The sequence below is a fragment of the Podarcis pityusensis genome, assembly GCF_964106645.2.
Source record: "Podarcis pityusensis genome assembly, chromosome: 5".
NCBI classification, from domain to species: Eukaryota; Metazoa; Chordata; class Lepidosauria; order Squamata; family Lacertidae; genus Podarcis; species Podarcis pityusensis.
In genome coordinates, this window is record NC_138032.1 from 83,003,926 (window position 1) to 83,024,022 (window position 20,097).

Genomic DNA, 20,097 nt, shown 5'->3' on the forward strand with positions numbered 1-20,097 from the left:
ATTTTATAGAACAGGGGTAGGGGACTTGGATCTGCCCAACAAATTGGATCCCTCTGTCCCCAGCCTGCCATTGGCCAGCTTTGACACGAAGGCAGGACCACCACCTGTCAATCACACAATGCTGTAAAGATGTCAGTCAATTGACACCTGTCATAGTTCGGGGGGGGGGTCTGGCTTCAATGGTTGACCAACTCATGGGCAATTATAGCGACTCTTTGATGGTGTGCTTCCAGCTTCAATCAGCTGACTGGCAGAGCGAGAGAGAGAGTTTTCCAACAGCACCAATCAGGATTTAAGCTCCTGATTATTCCTTTGTAGCCACATTTATACTTGCCCCACATCTGAAGTCACATGAGATACCAGGTATGAGGCAGGTGGGCATGACTAATGAGGATACGCCTTGTGGGCCAAATTGAGACTTGTGCTGTGCCTAATCAGGCATATGGGCCAGAGGCTCCACCCCTCCTAGAGAACCAGTATTTTTCTCAGAGCTTCAGCAAAGAAGAGGTGTACCCTTGTATTGAATATAGTGAGGTGTATGATGACATCATAATGCACAGATACATCACAGGTGACCCACTGAACTGCATAAGATTACAGCCTTAGTTGAATTCTTAGTTTCCTAATATAGGAAGGCTTACTAAGAGATGCACATGTGCACATACCCTTCAGCATATAGAACTGATAAATAACAAGAATGTGGACATTTGATCCATATGGTTTGGTCTGGAGTACTTTGTGCAAAATTTTCCTCAGTATCAGCATAAACAAAATGCTGCGTTCTTCCTTTGTGAATTAGGAAACTTAAATTCAGCTGCCTAGTCAGTTTTGCCCTATACTTATTCTGAAAAGGGGAATTATATAAAGTTAGTGGGAAATGTTATTTTACACCAGCCGCTATGACTAAATCCATGGAGTTCACCTTCTCTAATTCTGTGCTATCCTTTTGGAGTGTTGCTTATGTTTTGGGGATTCCTTTGTTTTCATGAACATATGTCCTGAGGAGGTACTGTTCTATTAATCTTTTTCCGTTCGATAGGGCAATAGTTGTGAGTGATACTCAGCTAAGAATATGTTCATGTTACCACTTATTCCACAGCCAAGGCACTCCCGCTGCTAATTTTAGAAGTCACATTCACACGTTGTTAGCCATAATCTATACCAGTCCTGCAGTTTGTTCACTAATACTGATGCTTTGTGTGTTTTCTGTCTCTCACAAGCTTCAAGACAATTAGAAAACTGGATGCAGAATAAGTGGTAATGTGAACATACCCTAACAGCTGTTGTGCAGTGCAGATGAGCAAACAAGTGAATATAAAAGATAGCTTAATGACCAGGAGTTCCAGGAGGGTCACAGAGACAGGGAAACCAAAAAGTTTGTGCGCATTGAGTGAAGACGTCCCCACCCATTCTCTGATATGAAGAACTGCACAAATGTGGCTTGAAATGCAGCCGGAGGGTGAGGGATGACCTGGCTGCATTTCAAGCCACCAGTGTGAACATACCCTATGTTGTACTCAAACCCATTGAAATGAATTAGCATCATCAATTTAGGTCCATTAATTTAAATAGGCTTACTCTGAGTAAAATGTAGTAGAATGCCACTGTGCGTGTGTGTAGATAGGTAGTGTGTTTCAGTGGGAAGATGAATCAAACGAGTATCCAAAGCTGGTTGACAAAGCTGTGGAGTTCATAGTCAGCACTTTTTAAGTGAAACTTAGTGGTTTCCTTTCTGCGTTTAGTGTTATCAAGTCTCGCTAGAAACATGTGTTGCATTTGACTTCATTGATGGTTTCCCCCCTCTAGATTGTTTTATTTGATGTTGTAATGTATTCTAAACCGCGTTTGAGATTTCCCCCCTCTAAAAATATAAAGCAGTATAGAAATGAAATGATCAACAACAACAACACATGTTCTAGTAAATTAGGGTCTTTAGACAATCGCAGTAACATGCTGTGGCAGATTTACAAATAATTAATACTCATGCGGGACGCGGGTGGCGCTGTGGGTTAAACCACAGAGCCTAGGACTTGCTGATCAGAAGGTCGGCGGTTCGAATCCCTGTGACGGGGTGAGCTCCCGTTGCTCGGTCCCTGCTCCTGCCAACCTAGCAGTTCAAAATCATGTCAAAGTGCAAGTAGATAAATAGGTACCACTCCAGCGGGAAGGTAAATGGCATTTCTGTGCACTGCTCTGGTTCACCAGAAGCGGCTTAGTCATGCTGGCCACATGAACCGGAAGCTGTACGCCGCCTCCCTCGGCCAATAAAGCGAGATGAGCGCCGCAACCCCAGAGTCGGCCATAACTGGACCTAATGGTCAGGGGTCCCTTTACCTTTACCTAATAGTCATGCAGGTCTTAAAATAGGTCTGGTTATTATATACACACAAAATCAAAATATGCACATTTTAACACTCCAGTGTTCAGCAAAAACTCACTTTATTTATTTATTTATTTATTTATTTATTTATTTATTTCTGCCCTTCATCTAAAGATCACAGGGTGGTTCACGACATAAAAATATAAAATGAGAACACAAAATATATAATAATAGCAACACCAGCAATCATAACCCCCTCCCACAAATACATTTAAAAGGCTATAGAATGTTAATCAGCCAAAGGCCTTGTTATAGAGAAATGTTTTCAACTGGTACCTAAAGCTATGTAATGAAGGTGCTAGGAAAGCCTCCCTGGGGAAAGCATTCCATAAACAGGGAGACACCACAGAAAAGGCCCGTTCTTGTGTTGCCACCCTCCAAACCTCTTGTGGAGGAGGTACACGAAGTAGGGCCTCAAGTGATGACCGCAGGGTCCAGATCAGTTAAGGGTTATTATGGCAGTGAGGAATAGCTCAGTAACAGTATCTATATCATTGTTTGAAGGAATTAGCTATTACCTATGACTAAAGCAATGGAAACACACACACAGAAGGCACTTGTCCGCACTTTCCCCCTGGTCTCACATTGCAGACTAGGCCTCACTCATGCACAGGACCAGAGGGTGGCTTCTGAAATACCCCTCCCCCTCCCAAAACACTCACTTAAATGCAGGACGAGGGAACAGTTATGGAGGCAGAAAAAATGTGGATAAAAGCTTCCAAGCAAATTCCAAGATCAAGCAGGTCCCCACCCTGGCGGGATTTCTTTTGCTTCTTTCATTGGTGTCTTCTTCCTTCTTTGGTGATCACTTGTAGCCGAGTAAAATTGTCTTCCATAAACACTGTTTTAGCAATGAGTCCATAAGTGACTGTGGAGGCCAGTTCTGGAACCATACATCCTTCCACAGTGGGGACATTGGTTTCCAGGCAGGAGTTGATCATGGTGTGGATTTGCCAAGCGTGCCTTCCTCTTAGCACGTTTCTCCCTTGCGCCCTGAGTTTGAGTGGCTTCAAAGCCCATGACACCTTTGGTAAAGGCTGTTCTCCAACTGGAGCGCTCGCAGGCAAGTGTTTCCCAATTGTTGGTGTTTATACTACATTTTTTTAGATTTGCCTTGAGACAGTCTTTAAACCTCTTTTGTTGACCACCAGCATTACACTTTCCATATTTAAGTTTGGAATAGAGTAGTTGCTTTGGAAGATGATCATCAGGCATCCGCACAACATGACCAGTCCAACGAAGTTGATGTTGAAGAATCATTGCTTCAACACTGGTGATCTTTGCTTCTTCCAGTACACTGGTATTAGTTCGCCTGTCTTCCCAAGTGATGTGTAAAATTTTTTGGAGACACCGTTGATGGAATCTTTTGAGGAGTTGGAGATGGCGTTTATAAGTGGTCCATGTTTCACAAGCATACAGTAAGGTTGGTAGTACAATAGCTTTGTAAACAAGCATTTTGATTTCCCTGCAAATGTCCTGGTCCTCAAACACTCTGCACTTCAATCGGGAGAAAGCCGTACTCGCAGAGCTCAGGCAATGCTAGATTTTGGCATCAGTGTCGGCCCTTGTGGAAAGATAACTGCCCAGGCAGAAGAAGTGATCAACATTTTCCAACGTTACACAATTGAATTGGATTTGTGGTGCTGCAGAGGGGTTATTTTGTACTTGTTGGTGCAGCACTTTGGTTTTTTGAATGTTCAGTGATAGGCCAAGCTTTTCGTAAGCTTCTGCGAAATATTTAGGATGGTTTGGAGGTCATCCTCTGAGCGTGCACACACCATGTTGTCATCAGCATACTGAAGCTCTATGACGGAAGTTATGGTAACCTTACTCTTTGCATTCAGCCTGCTCAGATTGAAGAGCTTTCCATCTGTTCAATACATGATTTCTACTCCGGTGGGGAGTTTCCCTTTGACAAAGTGTAGGATCATGGCAATGACAATAATGAATAGAGTTGGGGCAATAACACAACCCTGTTTAACACTTGATCCCACTGTGAATAGTTCACTTTGAGAGCCATTTTTATCTGTGATTGTTGCTGTAATATTATCATGGAGGAGCCGAATGACGTTTACAAATTTATCTGGGCAGCCAATTTTCAGAACAACAGTCCGCAGGGCATTACAATTTACAGCATCGAAAGCCTTAGTCAGGTCAATAAGCACCATATACAGGGGTTGGTTTTGCACTCTGCATTTTTCTTGAAGCTGTCGAGCGGTGAAAATCATGTCCACTGTTCCCCTAGAAGGCCAAAAACCATTTTGGGATTCAGGAAGGGTCACCTCGGATATTGTTAAGAGATGGTTTGCTAAGATCCTTGCAAGAATTTTGCCGGCTGCAGCTAATAGAGAGATGCCTCAGTAGTTTTCACAATTTGTTCTGTCACCTTTTTTAAAGAGATTGATAATTTTGGCATCCCTAAAATCTGCTGGGATCTCTTCTCTCTCCCAGATTTTTTTTGATGAGCTTGTGAAGTTGTTGTGTAAATTCAATTCCACCCACTTTGAAGACTTCAGCAGGTATCCCATCAGGTCCGATGGCTTTGTTGTTTTCCATTTGGGTAATAGCTGTACACAACTCTCCCAGATTTGAAGATACTGCAAGCTCATCTCTAACTTGTTTTTGCGGAATTTGTGAGAGGACCTCAGCAGCTACGGGGGGGGGGGGGGTTGCGGTTAAGGAGATGTTGGTAATGTTCTTTCCAGCGCAGTGCAATAGCTTCTTTATCTTTTGTGTGTGGTACTGTCTGCTGAGCGTAGGGGGCATATGCCATGATTTATTGGCCCATAGATGGTCTTTGTGGCTTGGTTACCATGATTTGATTTTGGATTGACACACAACAACATTTCCATTGAGGTGACCGGTGTAACTCCTTCAACTTCTTTTCCCCTCAGGCAGGCCTCAAGCAGCTTCTTTCCTGTCATAACAAACTGAAGCCATTTCTTTTTTAAAAAATCATATAGGAAGTACTGGAGTGGGAGCATCTCTCAGGCTTAAGAGCTGGCAGCCGGTACAATGGAAGGAAAGGCAGCCCTATATAACAAAAGGTGGAACTTCAGTAGTTGAAACTCCCTGATGAAGCAGCTGTGAGGTCTGAAATGCATTGGGTTTCAGATGTTTTCTCCTACTCCTTTGCTTCCTGCTCCCCACCCCACCGACACACAATTTGCCTGGAGATTCCCCCTTTTCTGCTGCACTTACTGAAAGCATGCATTTTGACACTTCTTGTACTTCCATACACTTGTTGCGGACAAAGGGATGTGTTTTGTCTCCCTCCCTGTTTTTTCTGAAGGTTGGATATCTAAACAGGTTAATTGATGGGCTGCATTAGTCAGAGAGGTGCCATTGGGCAATATGGTGGCTTTCAAATTGGTCCAAGAACTTTTGTGTTCCTTGGAAGCTGATTAGGTGTTTTCCCCATGAGAAGATGGATGGATGACAGCATCACTCCTGATCTTCCCTGTGATGCTCAGCTACAGAAAAGTTCAAGGAGGGTAGTGGAGCAAGTCCTCCCTCTTGCAGGACAACACTGAGTTCCCATAGGTCTGGTCAGCACTTTGTATGAATGGACTATGAACCTTCTGGGAGTTAGCAAACACGCCCTGGGATCCTTTGGGAGGAAAGGCAGTATATTAATACAATAATCAAATAAAATGCTAGGGGCAGTGTTATAATTTCTGCATTCATGCGTAACACTAGGCAAAGCTGCATAGTTTTTTAAAATCATAAATGGCACATGCAGTTCAAGAGATCCCACTTCACTCTTGCCTCAGTTGACTGGGCAGCAGACCAAGGTGCTGCTGGCTTAGCGTCACACCTGAACTAGCATTCATGGTTTGTTTCCCCCCCCCAAAAAAAAAACAACAACCCCAAAACAAAACTACAACAGGAGGCCAGGAAAAAGTGTTGCCTTCAGATTGTGGTTTGCGTTGGGAAAGCCAACCACATATGTGCTTGTTTGGATGTTATGGTAAGCTAGTCACCCCATGGTTTGCTTTCCCTGCTTAGCCAAAGGTAGAGCTAAGTGGGAGCATTCAGACAATGTATTGGTGCACGCAATATGTGTACATTATGGTAGCTTAGTGTTATATTCAGCAGGTGCAGCCAGTCGGAGCAAGGCTTGCCTTCAGTCCACGTGGCCAGGCTCGTGCAGTGGAGTCCAATACATTTCTGGTCTTGAAACACACACACAGCATTACGCAGACCAAATGATCATTGGGTCTGGCATTTTTGTTAATATGCTAATAATAATGTTAAAAGTTTGTGGGTAGAAAAGTCAGGCTTAGAGTGTTTTCCTTTGATTTTACATAAATACATCTGAAGAGTTATAATGTTGGTTTTCCCTCCCCACTGTTCAAGTTTGATTTACTAGAGAATAGCTTGAGCCACACATGTGATAAACCTCCTGCTGCCAGCAGTTACAGACTTGCCCTCTGGCATGTTTTGCAGTGGGAAATACCCAGTTCCCAGCATTTAATGAAAGAGCTGGATGCAGTAACTCACTCGCTGCCTAATCTTGGAGAAGTAATGTTTGCTTTTACCTAGCGGAGGTCTGGGCCTTCTGAATACCCGTTTCGTCATTTTCAAACTGTGTATTCTAATCTCCTACTTTGTTCTTCTGCTGTGAGTTATACAGTATCAAATGAGTTTACGGGAATGAAAGGATGAGTTCCCATTTTGATTAAATGCAGGCATTAAGAAGAGGCAAGCAGATCTCGTTTAATGGTGCATTTCTTGCCCTTTGATACTTGTTCTGTGGGTGGGTGTTGTGTTGGAAATCAGAAATTCTTCTGTGGAATTAGGTTCTCTAATAGTGAGCCTCTTAACGGCCACATCACACACTATTTGTTAAGTGTAGAAATGTAACAAGCTGGAGGACTCACTATATTTGCTACCCTGGACTGCAGCTTTCTGCTGAGCGGGCACTCTGTGTCAGTCCTGCCACAAGACGTGTGGAATAACCCTTGCAAGTTGTAATGGTTCTAGGGGTTGCTTGTGCGTAAGCCGGTGCAAACACCTGGCTGGGTTGCCTGAGTGAACCTTTTCTGTCCAGACAGCCATTCACCCGTGGCTGTCTCAATCGCTGGCAGAATCCGTCAGTGGGCGTTTCTTAAACTTCTTCCAGCAAAGAAGCTCTTTGACGCCTAGTCTCCTCCTACTCTCTCTGCGCGAAAGCCTTCTGCGCAAGGAGGGCGTAGGCAGTGGAGGACCCCTACTCTCCCCGCTGGTCTCCGGCAAGGAGTCATGGGACCGCCTCGCCGCTTCCCCCATCCGCCCCCCTTCTCCACTGGTGCTACGCTGATTCTCTTCCCCAGAAGATGGGCTGCCTCTCCCAATCCCGGGACGCTCTCTGGAATCCCTCTGGATTTTGCTCTCTCCCTCCGGTTCCCTGACACAAGTAAAATAAATTTTATTGACTTTTAGCTTAGATCCAATGGCAACTGTTCACCTCGCCGTACCTGCCAGGCAGATGTCTTGGTAGTATGATCTTTGTCAAGAGGTGGGCCATAGGCAGGTGAGGAACACACCCAGTTGGCCAATGAGCCACTACACTGCATCTCAGCACAATGGATTTAGAAGTGTCCTCCTGGATGCTCAAAAGACCTTGTGATTATGTAAGGTAAAAATGGCCCAGAGCAGACTTCACTAGCCTGGTCCTTCAGATGTTGTTTGGCTACAGCAGGGCTGTCTTGCTGTACTCCATCAACATCTGGACAGTACCAGGTTGACAAAGGCTGACCTAGATCATGAAAAGAGAAAAATGCAATTAACTAAAAAATGTACCTCCATCTTTGGCAATGTGCAAAATGCACCAATGGTTGCACAGATGCTTGTGCAACAATGTTAGTGGCATTTTCTCCATCTGGTACGCCGACTGAGACCCTACCTGCCTACACACTGTCTTGCCAGAGTGGTACATGTTCCGGTTATCTCCCGCTTGGACTGCAGCAACACGCTGTACGTGGGGCTACCTTTGAAGGTGACTTGGAAACTATAACTAATCCAGAATGCGGTAGCTAGACTGGTGACTGGGAGCGGCCGCCGAGACCACATAACAACGGTCCTAAAGGATCTTCATTGGCTCCCGGTGCGTTTCCAAGCACAATTCAAGGTGTTGGTGTAGACCTTAAAAGCCCTAAACGGCCTCAGCCCAGTATACCTGAAGGAGTGTCTCCACCCCCATCGCTCACCTTGGACACTGAGCAAAGTTACAGGGAACCAGGCAGAGGGCCTTCTCGGTAGTGGCGCCCTCCCTGTGGGACACGCTTCAGATGTCAAGGAAATAAACAACTATCTGACTTTTAGAAGACATCTGAAAGCATCCCTGTTTAGGGAAGTTTTTTATGTAGCACACAATTCCCCGTCTAATCCATGTTTTAAGATGGTAGGTTCAAGACAGAGAATCAGTGGTTTTGCAGCTTAAATATGCTGGAATTTAACCAGGAACAGCCAGTGTGGTGTCCCATCAGCTATTTTGGACTACAACTCACTGCATCCATAGCCTGGAGGGCACCATGTTGGCTATTCCAAGACTGAAGTCTCCTATCTAGTGTAGGGTTGCCATAGCTTTGTTTTTGTTTTAGTTGTTGAGCTTTCCCCCCCCCCCAAAAAAAATCTTTTTTTTAAAATGAAGTTTACAAGCTATTTTTAAGACAATGCATCAAAATCTACACTTCCGAAATGGGTTGCCATGCATCCGGATTTTCCCAGACATTTCAGCGATTTCCGCCCGGACACTGCTTCTGACTGCCGAATCATGGGTATGTCTGGGAAATTCCGGACATATGGCAACCCAAATCTAGTGAGCAAAAATGCTTTCGTTGAATCTCCAGTGCGCAAAAATGCTTTCGTTGAATCTCCAGTGCAGAGATCTCAACTTTTGATTAAAACACACTTGATGGCTCACGGCAGAAGCATGAGGTGCCTTCTATGAGAGAACTTGTGCTTGAGATGACATGCAGGGATCTGAAAGCTCTGTTATATAGGTCTAATCTGTCTCACACATGGAAATCATCACTGGATATTGCATGCATGAGTTCACTCTTGAGTTCGGAGCTCTGAGGGGAAGCCACCAAGGACTTGGAGGGCAGTCTCTCTTCCTCAGTAGAATGGTTGGAACCAGCTTGTTTTATGTAATAGATCTTATAAATTATATTAATATACCAGTGTAATTTAATAAAAAGATCATAGGAACCCTAAAGCTTATAGTAAAAATGGCATTTTACTTTTTCCCTCCCTCTTTCTTTTTGCCTTTGGCGTATCAAGCATTATCTACCAAACGAATATAATAGTTTCTGAAAGCTTGTATAATACATGGCCTCTCTTATTTAAGCTTTGAAGAAAATGTCTTCTGCAAGTGCACGGCTGGCAAGCAACATTTACTGTTCAGATAAATTGAGCGCAAAATTCTTTGTGTTACAAGGGTTAGAAGCAAATTTAACATTGTGCAGGCAAGGACGATTAACCCTCCAGTCATTTTATATATCTATATAGTAGTAGGTAACTTTTTTTTTTAACTTTCTGTATATAGTTTTCATGTTTTCCAGCCCAAACATAAGGCTCAGCCATGGTTAAGTTGAATTGTGATTTGATGCAGTGTCCGAATTGACGAAATATAGTTATGGTTTATTTCTGTAAGTCCCTGCAATGGAGACAGAGTGAAGCTGAGAGGGTGGAGAATAAGATCAAATGGTTCTGAACCATTGTTCATTAAACATGCCATGGTTTGAGTTCTAAACCATGTCTGTTGCAAACCATAGTTCATTCAGTGTGGTGTCTGATGTCCTATGCAGATAACCTTAATTCTAGGGATAATGAACAGATGCCAGGTGTAGGAGGGAGCAATGGGATTGCACTTGCTGCTCATGCTTTCCTCCATGTTTTGATTGGGTTGTCTTCACAGAGTCTACATGCAGATAGGCTGTATGTAAAAAAAACATTCCGTGCTCGGATCAGGAATGAGAAGAACAGGTTTGATAGTGCCCTCTCCCTTCACTGATTATCACCTGAAAAGTTTGCCTACCTGAGTTACTGAGTTGTAATCCATTTAAGATAGAGGTAATGTTTCTTCCCTCTAATGGAGCAAAGTGGTTTTCCTGTTAATATGGGAAGCTTTCAAGCAAACATTCAACACGTACACAGTTTAGAGATGGGTTCTTGCTCCACGTACAAATTGCAAATGAAAAATAGAATCCAGATGGTTATATTTTCCCTTTTCTATTTTAAAGATTGTTTTACCATAGTCTGAGCTCCTTGGTATGTGCCAAATTTTTATCATATGGTTGTATTGCCTTAGCTTTAATATCAAACTGTCAGGATGCAACTGACATTCAGAAATACTAAACAAACAGTTAAACCGGTTAAAGTATTGACGTGCATGATTAATGTTCTGCAGTGCATATTATCAAGAGTAGGAACCCAAATTCTGGCAAAGCAATAATATTTACCACTGTTAATCTAGAGATTCTTACCATGGCCTTGGGCAGCAAACACGTACTACATCAGGAACTGAGAACCTGTTGTATGTTGGACTTCCAACTCCCATAATCCCCAACCAGCATGGACAGTGATTGGAGAAATTTAGTCCAAAAGTATCTGGAAGGTCACATGTTCTCCATCCCAATGCTACATTATAGCTCTTTAACTGACCTTTCATGGCAGAGGTAGAAAAATTCCCAACATCTTTCATTTATTTGTTAATTAACAGAATTTATATATACACCACATAATGCAAGTTATCTGTGTCCTCTGCAGAACAAATACAGCTATTGAAAATACAATGTAAAAACCCTTACTGTAAAAATCTGTGTAAAACAGTGCATAATGACCGTGTGCCCATTTTTTTCTCATATGGCAGTGTTGAGATCCTTACTGTGGTACCAGATTTCACAATGTACACTAGCTGTCTGCCAACTATTGATGAGTCAGACACCCTTTTATACTGTCGTTGCCTTGGGAAATGCTCCCTTTCCGAGAACCAAGGTCAGTTGTCAGATTGACAATCGTTGCACTGTGAGCATTATCATCCTACATGAGGGAGGTTATTGCACAACTGTGTTGTGTTGCAGGTCATAGGTATTGGTTTCTAGCATCCATCATGTTGGGTGCGAAATGAACAACAATGAAAAGTTTGTTTTTGTATGGCTTATAATGATAAAGGTAGTATTTACTGAGATCTGTTAAAGTAGATATACTTGGAGTGGATTTTCTTTTTGGCAACTGTTGAGAGAATGTACTTCCTCAAACTTCTGATCACCTCCCTTACCCCTATCTGTTGCTCACCAGTATACTGTGAGTCTCGTTTCTGCTTCTCTGTGGCTGATTCCATGGTTTGCAATATGATCAGAGTAGTTAATTTAATATTGACAGCAGTAGTCTGATTAAACTATTTCCACTTCCACTAGGTTCATTTTAATAAAACCAAGAGTCTAAGTTTTATTGTTTGAATTGAAAAGCACGTGCTTTATTCATGCAGTTGCATAACTTCTTTCACCTGCAGTGAAATGCCAGAGTTGGATTTAAGGATTCCAGAGGTTTGCTTACTAGCTTCTCAGTAAACTATGGCCCCATTCTGGTGATGATTAAAAATTTCTGTAAGGATTCTATGAACCACAGTAGGCGTTTTCTTTTTTTACCGAATTTTTCTGTACACCTGGCCAATAAAACTTTTAAAGGGGGAATTACAAAAGCCCAATATTTGATCTTCTGAGATTGACTCCTTATATTTGTATGACTTGGACTAACTCTCGTAGAATCCCGATGAATCCCATACTGAGCAGAGAAGCATAAAATTTGGTAACATATATTTCAATAACATATAAGAAAGGGGGATATAAGGCTTGTAATCAATCAATGGCAAAAAAATATTTAAAATATAAATGATTCACACAATGTTAAAATGTATCCAGTGAAATATTAAGTTTAAAATTAAGCACTCTTTTTTAAAAAGTACAAATGTGAGTTGTTGCATTCACAGTTCCTGGGAAGTAGAACAATTCTTGATATTGGAGCATAGTAACATGTCCTTATTATAAATTGTTTTGTTTGTAAATATCAGGACGTTGTCCTCGGGGTTGTATGAGATTGTTCACTTGAAGAGTTACTAAGAATTCCAAATACTGGCATATTTCACTGGATACATTTTAACATTGTGTGCATCATTTATATTTTAAATATTATTATTTTTTTGCCATGTGGTTGATTACAAGCCTTTTGTTTGGCTTACTATACCTTAATTTTTCAGCAATAGCTATGGACCAGATTTGACCCTTACAATATGCTTGTAAAGGACGATCATAGTTTGACAGGGTACAGTACTTGCCTGCTCCTTCTGGTCATCTTTCATTTTTATTCATGGATATGCAAAAACATGCCTAGTCTCTAGTACTTTTATTTCTCTGGAAAAGGAAATTAACCCTGTAAAAGACTGCCCTGAAACTTCCTATTTTCTTGGAAAAGGGGAGACCACAAAGCAGCATACTGTTAGATATATATTAGCAGCAAAACACCAATGTGAAATTGATGCATATGTCAAACCGCGTTTTGCAGTTGTAAATGAACATCAGTAATGCACAAATTTGGCTTTGATAACCACAGCGCTTACCCCCCCCCCAAAAAAAAACCCCTTAGCACTTGCAACTGCTGTGAGTTTTACTGCTTCTGACAAATCTGGCAACACAAGCTTTTAACAAAAGAAGATGCAGCATGGCATATCCATGTGAATTTTCACCTCCTTGGGCAGTTTTTCTGGTGATGTGAAAGGCAACGGAAGCCTTATAAACTGGATCATTTCCCATCTTAATCAAACTTCCTTTGCATCCCCAAAGCTAATTGGAGTCCTGTTTGGTGCTCAGTTTGGTGCACTGAGATGTGGATAAGCAAACATTTGCCATACTGCTGAACTCAGGCCTTTGTCAGGAGGAGTGGAGAGAAGGTGTTACCAGCAGCAACAGAAGTGTGGAAGAGAAGGTGGAAGGGGAAATCTGTGCTTAATTGATAATGGAAATTCCCAGCAGGCAACTAGGAAGAGATGCTTACTGATGCTGTTTCTGAGAAGGTGTAGTGAAAAATATGTATAGAAAAATAGCTGCACCTTTTCTAAATTAATCTCAAAAATGTTAGGTAAGCAGGTCCAACTGCATCTTGCATTGTACCAAAGTACTTCAGTTGGAAGCCTTATCTAATGTATAAGATTAAGCACCTGCCTTAAGCATTATAGAAATGCTTGAGTTTTAAAATCTAGCTTGACCAGTGTTAGAAACTAAGATATAAAAGCTAGGAGCTAAATGGCACCTTAAACCTAGGTTATGGGCACAACAACAGAATGTCTAGGCACATTTTTTTTAAATAACAAGAATACAAAGCTGAAAATGAATGAACTGCTACTAAAATGTTATGTTTGTTTTTCACATGATCTAGTCCTTCCCCTGCCCACCTCTCTAATATTCTTAAGAGGGTCTCTTCTCCCGTCTTCAGAGAGTAGCTTTTCTGCCTCAGGGAGGCAGAAAAAGGTCCTTTCCTTCCACTCTGCAGTTTTGATCTGAAATCTCAGGTGCAGTACTGCGCTCAGAGCTCAGAAACTGCTCACGCTAATGAAAGAAATTCCCTGTCACAAAATGTGCCTAGAACAATGGGAGTTTCGAACACTGAGCTTGATTAGGCTTTTATTCTTTTAAACAATCTATTTATTTATTTTTTGTGCAGAGGCTATACAACAGCAATAATAGAGTATGACTCTTAGATTTTGGCCTTATGCAGTTGTTTTGATGTATGGCTTCCTGCAACAGAGAGAAGTTTCATCAACTTTGCCAACGAGGAGGTGCCAAATGGCTCCTTAAACCAAGGTTGCGGTCGCCAAAACAGAATGTCTAGTTGCCAGTTGGGGGCAAGACGGCTCTAAAGTCTTATTTTTCAAATGATGGACTGACTGTGATTAATTCTCAGTTAAACATCTGGCTAGTTCAGATGACAACTTTGAGCTAGGTTAAGAGCTTTGAGAGGTTAAAGCAGAAAAGTCACTTGATCCAGGGACAGTCCAAATATATTGTGGCCTATTCTGACCTGTTTTTCTTAATGGTGACTGCTCCTGCTCAGTCTGCACAGAAAAAGCAATTTGGTTCCAGAATTCATTCCGATTGTGCAGATAAAATAAAACTAATAGAATTCTACAGGACGGGGCATTAGTGTGTGAAAGCAGTCCAGTTCCAATGCTTCCCAGATGGTGGAGATGTCAGGCGCCATCCTTGTGCCCAGGCATCTTCACTTGGTCGCAAGGGGTCAAAAGCCAGGAGCAAAATGCGCCTGACACATTTCAAACACTGCTTCTCTGTCATGGCACCCAAGCTGCGCAATTTCCTGCTGTGGAAGATCTGACTGCTTCCTGCCGTTGTGGCATTTACATGCTAAGTAAAGACTGTTTTATATCAGGGGTATGTGATGGGTCAGAGAGTGCCTTTAGCACAATCAACTCTTCTTGTTTTTGTTGTCAGTCTCAATTCAGCTGTTGATTACTGAAGAGCCCAAAGTTGGCTACTTGTCCTGGAGCCAGATTCAATCCCACTGGCATTGGCAAGGGAGGGAGGGGAGCTAGAGCGTAGTCAACCTGAGCAGTTTGTTGGCGGAACTGGCCAGGGAAGAGGGAGGACTTGTTTTCTCTCGCTGAGAGCATTTCCCTTTGCCGCCTTAGTGTAGGATAGGCAGGAGGCGGCTCAGTAAACCGTCACTCATTACCATGACATCCTGAGCCTTTTTATGTAACACTACATTATTCTTGCCCACTGTGCCATTTGTTGGCATGTGATGGGTTACAGCCTTGCCTCATTTGGCCTTTCTGCTGAAGGATTGGTCATCCTTTCCCATTTAAGTAGTCTTGCATTGGACAAAGTACTTGTTGCTTTCTTTGTTCCAAATAATTACAGTGACCAGTGCTGTTGACTTTTTTCTTTTGAGGTACGACCATTTGAGGTTAACGAGACAGAAGGAAGGAGAGAAGCCCTTTCGTTTAATTACTTTCGGATTCGTGTGCTAATCTCTTTCCTCCGTTTTCCCTGTCGCCAGTTGATCTCCCATATGGGTATTTCTTGTTTTTGTGGCACCAGCTGCTTCTGTGGAGGTCTGCCAGGCCCCAGTATGCCTGGTGGCTGTCATCTGGCTGTACTGATGAGAAAGGATACACAGTTTTAATGGTTGGCATTCCTTTTTCAGTCTGTGGTTCAAGTCAGGCATCAGGCCAGGGACCTTGGCTCTATGGAGGATCTTTCCCTCTGAAGAGACCTGCAGTCCTGAGGGAAAGGGTGTTTAAAAAACACACACACCAAAAAACCATCAAGCTTTTAACTATCCAGCAGCCTGGAGGAGTGGGAGTGGGTGAATAGACACAGCCACAATGGGGTATTGAAAATTTGAGTTTGTGGGGGTAGTTAGGATTGCCACTGCAGTGCAATGCTGTATCTTAGAGAAAGGGGTGGGAAAAGTTTACACCTTTTTAGGATACTCTCAAGCTTTTAGGGATGCTTGAGGAAAGCTGTACATGTCCTCCCTTTTTTCGCTTTATGAACAGGTACGCCCGTGTATAGGTTGAAAAGGAGAATGGCACTTCTGGGTTTCATTTCCTTTTGGTAAAAATGGTGTCACTCATATGCGTGGGAATATGTACAGATGGATGAATGTATTTGGGGACCAGTTGCAGACATTTTGTGTTTGGTGAGGGAGCATGGGTGAACCAGAGTCCTGCTCCAGCTAAATTCCCCTGCCTGGTTGCTGGGAGGAGAGGGTTGTAGCACATTTCTGCTCTCCCTAACCTCCTCCTTTTTTTTTTTTTTGCAAGTAAATTTTTATTCAGAATTTGTACAAAAAAAGAAAAAAAAAGAAAAAGAAAAAAGAACTAACAAATACAAAAATAAACATTTTAACATAAATTATTCATCCTATTTTCATACTATACAAAAAGGAAACATACAATCATACAAAAAATAATAATATAACCATTAGGCTCTCCTTAGCCTTTGACTTCCCTTCACCCTTTTGGTAAGTATCAAATAAATCTCGGATTGCGTAATTAGTTTATTAAAGTTTATAGTTATTAGCTGATAAAGTTTTTCTAATACCGCCAGTTCCTCCTATATATCCGTTCCAATATAATTCCAAAATTTACTCCAATTTTTTTGAAATTTCTGGTCGTCTTGGTCTCGTATTCTGCCTGTTAATCTATCTAGCTCGGCATAGTTGATCATTTTGACCTGCCAGTCACTTATGTTAGGAATAGTTTCTATTTTCCAGTTTTGTGCCACTAACCTCCTCCTTTGAGCCTGTTCGATCTCCCCAGTCCTCCAATTTCTGTAAGAAGTTACTTCCAAGAGCTGAAAAAAGACTGTTGTTCTGCACCTTGATTGCCTATCTCCAGCCTATCTCTAGCCAAGTAGCCCATCTCTCACTCACTGCCCCTTGGTTGTTTGTAGGTCACGTCATTTTAGGGCATGGAGCTTAATTTTTGTGAATTTCTTCAGTGAGGGGTCTTAAAATATAGTTTTGGGTGTGTGGGATTTTTGTGATTGGATAACATTTAGCTGGGTAAGTCTATGTTTGATGCTTTCTGAAAACCAAAGAATTGCAATTTTACCTTCTGAAAATGTCAGAAAAATTAATAATGATATATGCTATAACTGCAACTGCTTGACAATCATTTTTCATGATTTCTGTGCAATTTTACACACATTTTACTTAGCGAACAAAACTAAATTATATGAATTGTACCAAAACATATTTGTAATTCCCCGGTCATGTTGCAACTTCTTAGTGCCCCTCATTTTTGAAATTTGAAAGCTGAAAAATTCAATGAGCCCCAGTTTTGGCCCCCAGGACAATCACCTGACTGGCTTGTGATTGTCTTGACACTGCCAGCTGTTAGTTAAGGCCCACCTGGATCAGAATTCTTTAAAAAGCGTGCTGTTGTCATAAAGCCATAATTTTGGCTATACATAAAGCCAAAAGACTGTAAGTAGCTATAATAGGATAGGATATAATAGACACTTGTTTATTTTATTCTTCCTCTTTCTTTTCTATTTTGAATAAATGTGGTAGAATTTGACTGTTGGGGTCCTGGATGCATTTGTATGGAAACTTGCAGGATTATTCCAGCTTCCAATGTTCCTAGTTCCTTAGTTTATGCTAAGTAGGTGCGTGGGTGTATTTGTGTCTAAGGCTGGATGCTATCTCTGCTTCAGAGCTCTCTCCTGTCCAAGATTAGGAGTATAAAGGGGAGTGGTGGCAGCCGACTTAGTCTTCGGTTTGACTGGCCTACCTAAACTGGTAGTCATGGAATGAAGGAGACAAAAAGCCCTTTATCCTCACCCCATTGCATCTGCTATTTGCCATAGGTGACGAGGTGAGTAGCTGTTTTAGAGAAAGGGGGATTGGGAGATGGTAGGAAAAATTTTAAGGTTGCTTGTGCTTGTTAACTGCATATCCCATTTAAATTAAGCAACACTTTTTTTTTAATCTGTAATTTTTTATCTTCCCCACGCCCCACAGGATCGACTTACAGCGTACTGTCCATAATGCCATCAGACTCTGAAAGCAGCAGTTCTCTCAGCAGTACTGGTAAGAACCGTGCTTGTGCCTGTAGTGTTGTGGTTGTTTGCTTTGAGTTGCATGTTGATTGTGAACAAATCTGTCTTCTTGTTCATAATACACACAGGTGAAATAGCTGAGAACTCTGTTGGAAGTGCAGTACTTGTTCTTGCACAACTAGGAGTGGTGATTCCGCACATTGTATTTGTTTGGGGGAGGGTAAGGGGAAGATCTGTTTTACACTTCCAAGATTGTGTTAAGGCATGACTAAACTGCTTCTGGAACAACAGAACACCATGACGGAAACCAGAGCGCACAGAAACCGCGTTTACCATCCCACCACAGCAGTACCTATTTATCTACTTGCACTGGTGCGCTTTCAAACTGTTAGGTTGGCAGATTCTGGCACAGAGCAACAGGAGCACACCCTGTCGCGCGGATTTGAACCGCCAACTTTCTGATCGGCAAGCCCAAGAGGCTCAGTGGTTTAGACCATAGCACCACCCGCGCTATATTGTAAACCCACCCAAGCACCGAAAACATGAGGCTTTGGACGAACTTGGTAGCAGTTGAACTATGCCCTGCTGCTTAGTGGTTCACAAAGAGCATTGGCCTGGTTTACCGTGCCTTTTTCTAAGTTTTTCTCTGTTGCATCATGTGCTTTTTGAGATGCCAGTGAGATGTGAAGAGTGATTCTTTTTACTTTTATGCATATATCTTCCCCCACTGTTGTGCGCCTCACCCCTGGCCCTTGCATAAGTAGTTTTTTAATCACATCATTCTGACATTCTGATAGAAATGGCAGGAACAAGGACACTTGTTTTGCATTTAGGAGCCAAGGTCACACAAGGAGATACCTTTCTTTAGAAGCAAGAACCCCTGCAACTCTTTCCAAGGTTCTCTGATGCTCGCCAGCCCATATGGCCTTGCACTTCCCTTGCTAGCCATGTGTTGTAACTGCAGGCACCTCTCAATAGGGATACAAGGTTGAGGCAGACATCACAAATGCCCATGAACTGTAATCACAGTGGCACAGATTACAGTCACAGAAGCTCAGGTTACAAGTTGGCTGCATTTTTCCAGTGGAAGAGGGCCTTAAATAAAATCCGTCACACGCAAATATGTCTTCCAAAAAATGGTGGTCCTTATTTCATGTGTTCCACCTCAAGCACACCTGGTGCAACTCACAAAGCCCTTGATGAGTTGCATTGGGTATGCTTGAGACAACACCTGTTGTATTTGTGCTGTTGCGAGGAATTCCATCCAAGGGGTTGAATAATAGTGAGACTGGAGAAGCCAGTGTAAGTTGCCTTTTTAGCTGAATTTGGAGAGACTACTTGAAGCATCCGTTGTGTTGAGCTATTTCAATTGCTTTGGTTTGATTTGCTCATTGCAAACAGCGGAAAGTATGTAAATTTTGATAATAAAACTGCTTTGCAATGGGGGTTGAATAATTTTGATTTCAACTGTATTTCAGATTTGCCAGGTTTGTGACAAGGGTTGTCTTGGAAATGATGATTCCTCTGCATATGTCATGAGGGAATGCCAAATCATATAAAAGTGGCTGGAGGATCTAGTCCTTGTCAAAATCTCAGATTATGCATAATTTGCTCCATTATAGGTATACTTCAGAGTGAGTGGTACCAAGCATCCAGTGTAAGATTTGGGGCTGTTTCCCACCCAATGAGTTGCAATTACTTTCCATGCTGCCAAGATCATATATAAAGCCAGTTCTTTTGACAATATATTTACATTGACATCATCAAAATATTCAGCAACGTTAAATTTGGACAACAAACAGTAGTTTCTTCAGTAATACTCTTATCAAAATTAAATACCAAAAATCTTGCACCAACTGACATTCCCAATATAAACGATATGTACAATGTTTATTGCAATCCTCCCCCCAAAATTAGGTGATATAGAAGAAAGCATTTTTGACATGTGGAAAGGAGTGCAGTACCCTCTGTGTAGTACAGGCAACCCCTGATTTGTTCGGGGGTTGAATTTCGTGTCATTGCACACAATGGAGGAGTGTGTATAAGCCTGCCACGCCCCCTTTTCTTGCTGCTTCTGGGTTCACAGCAATGCATGCATGCACCATAACCAGCAATCTCTCCATCAATGCTGAGCTGGACAAGTGTATTGTC

At 42.2% G+C, this 20,097-nt stretch overlaps 1 protein-coding gene across 9 annotated transcripts in view; it reads left to right on the plus strand.

The window, feature by feature from the left end:
* The window catches only part of DLG5 (discs large MAGUK scaffold protein 5), a 139,642-nt gene that overhangs the window by 25,939 nt on the left and 93,606 nt on the right, over positions 1-20,097 (plus strand). For all 9 annotated transcript variants that reach the window (XM_081007624.1, XM_081007617.1, XM_081007618.1 and 6 more), the window contains exon 2: positions 17,909-17,977. In XM_081007624.1, coding sequence (XP_080863750.1) covers positions 17,909-17,977 — 69 coding nt within the window. The remainder of the gene's footprint in view (positions 1-17,908; positions 17,978-20,097) is intronic.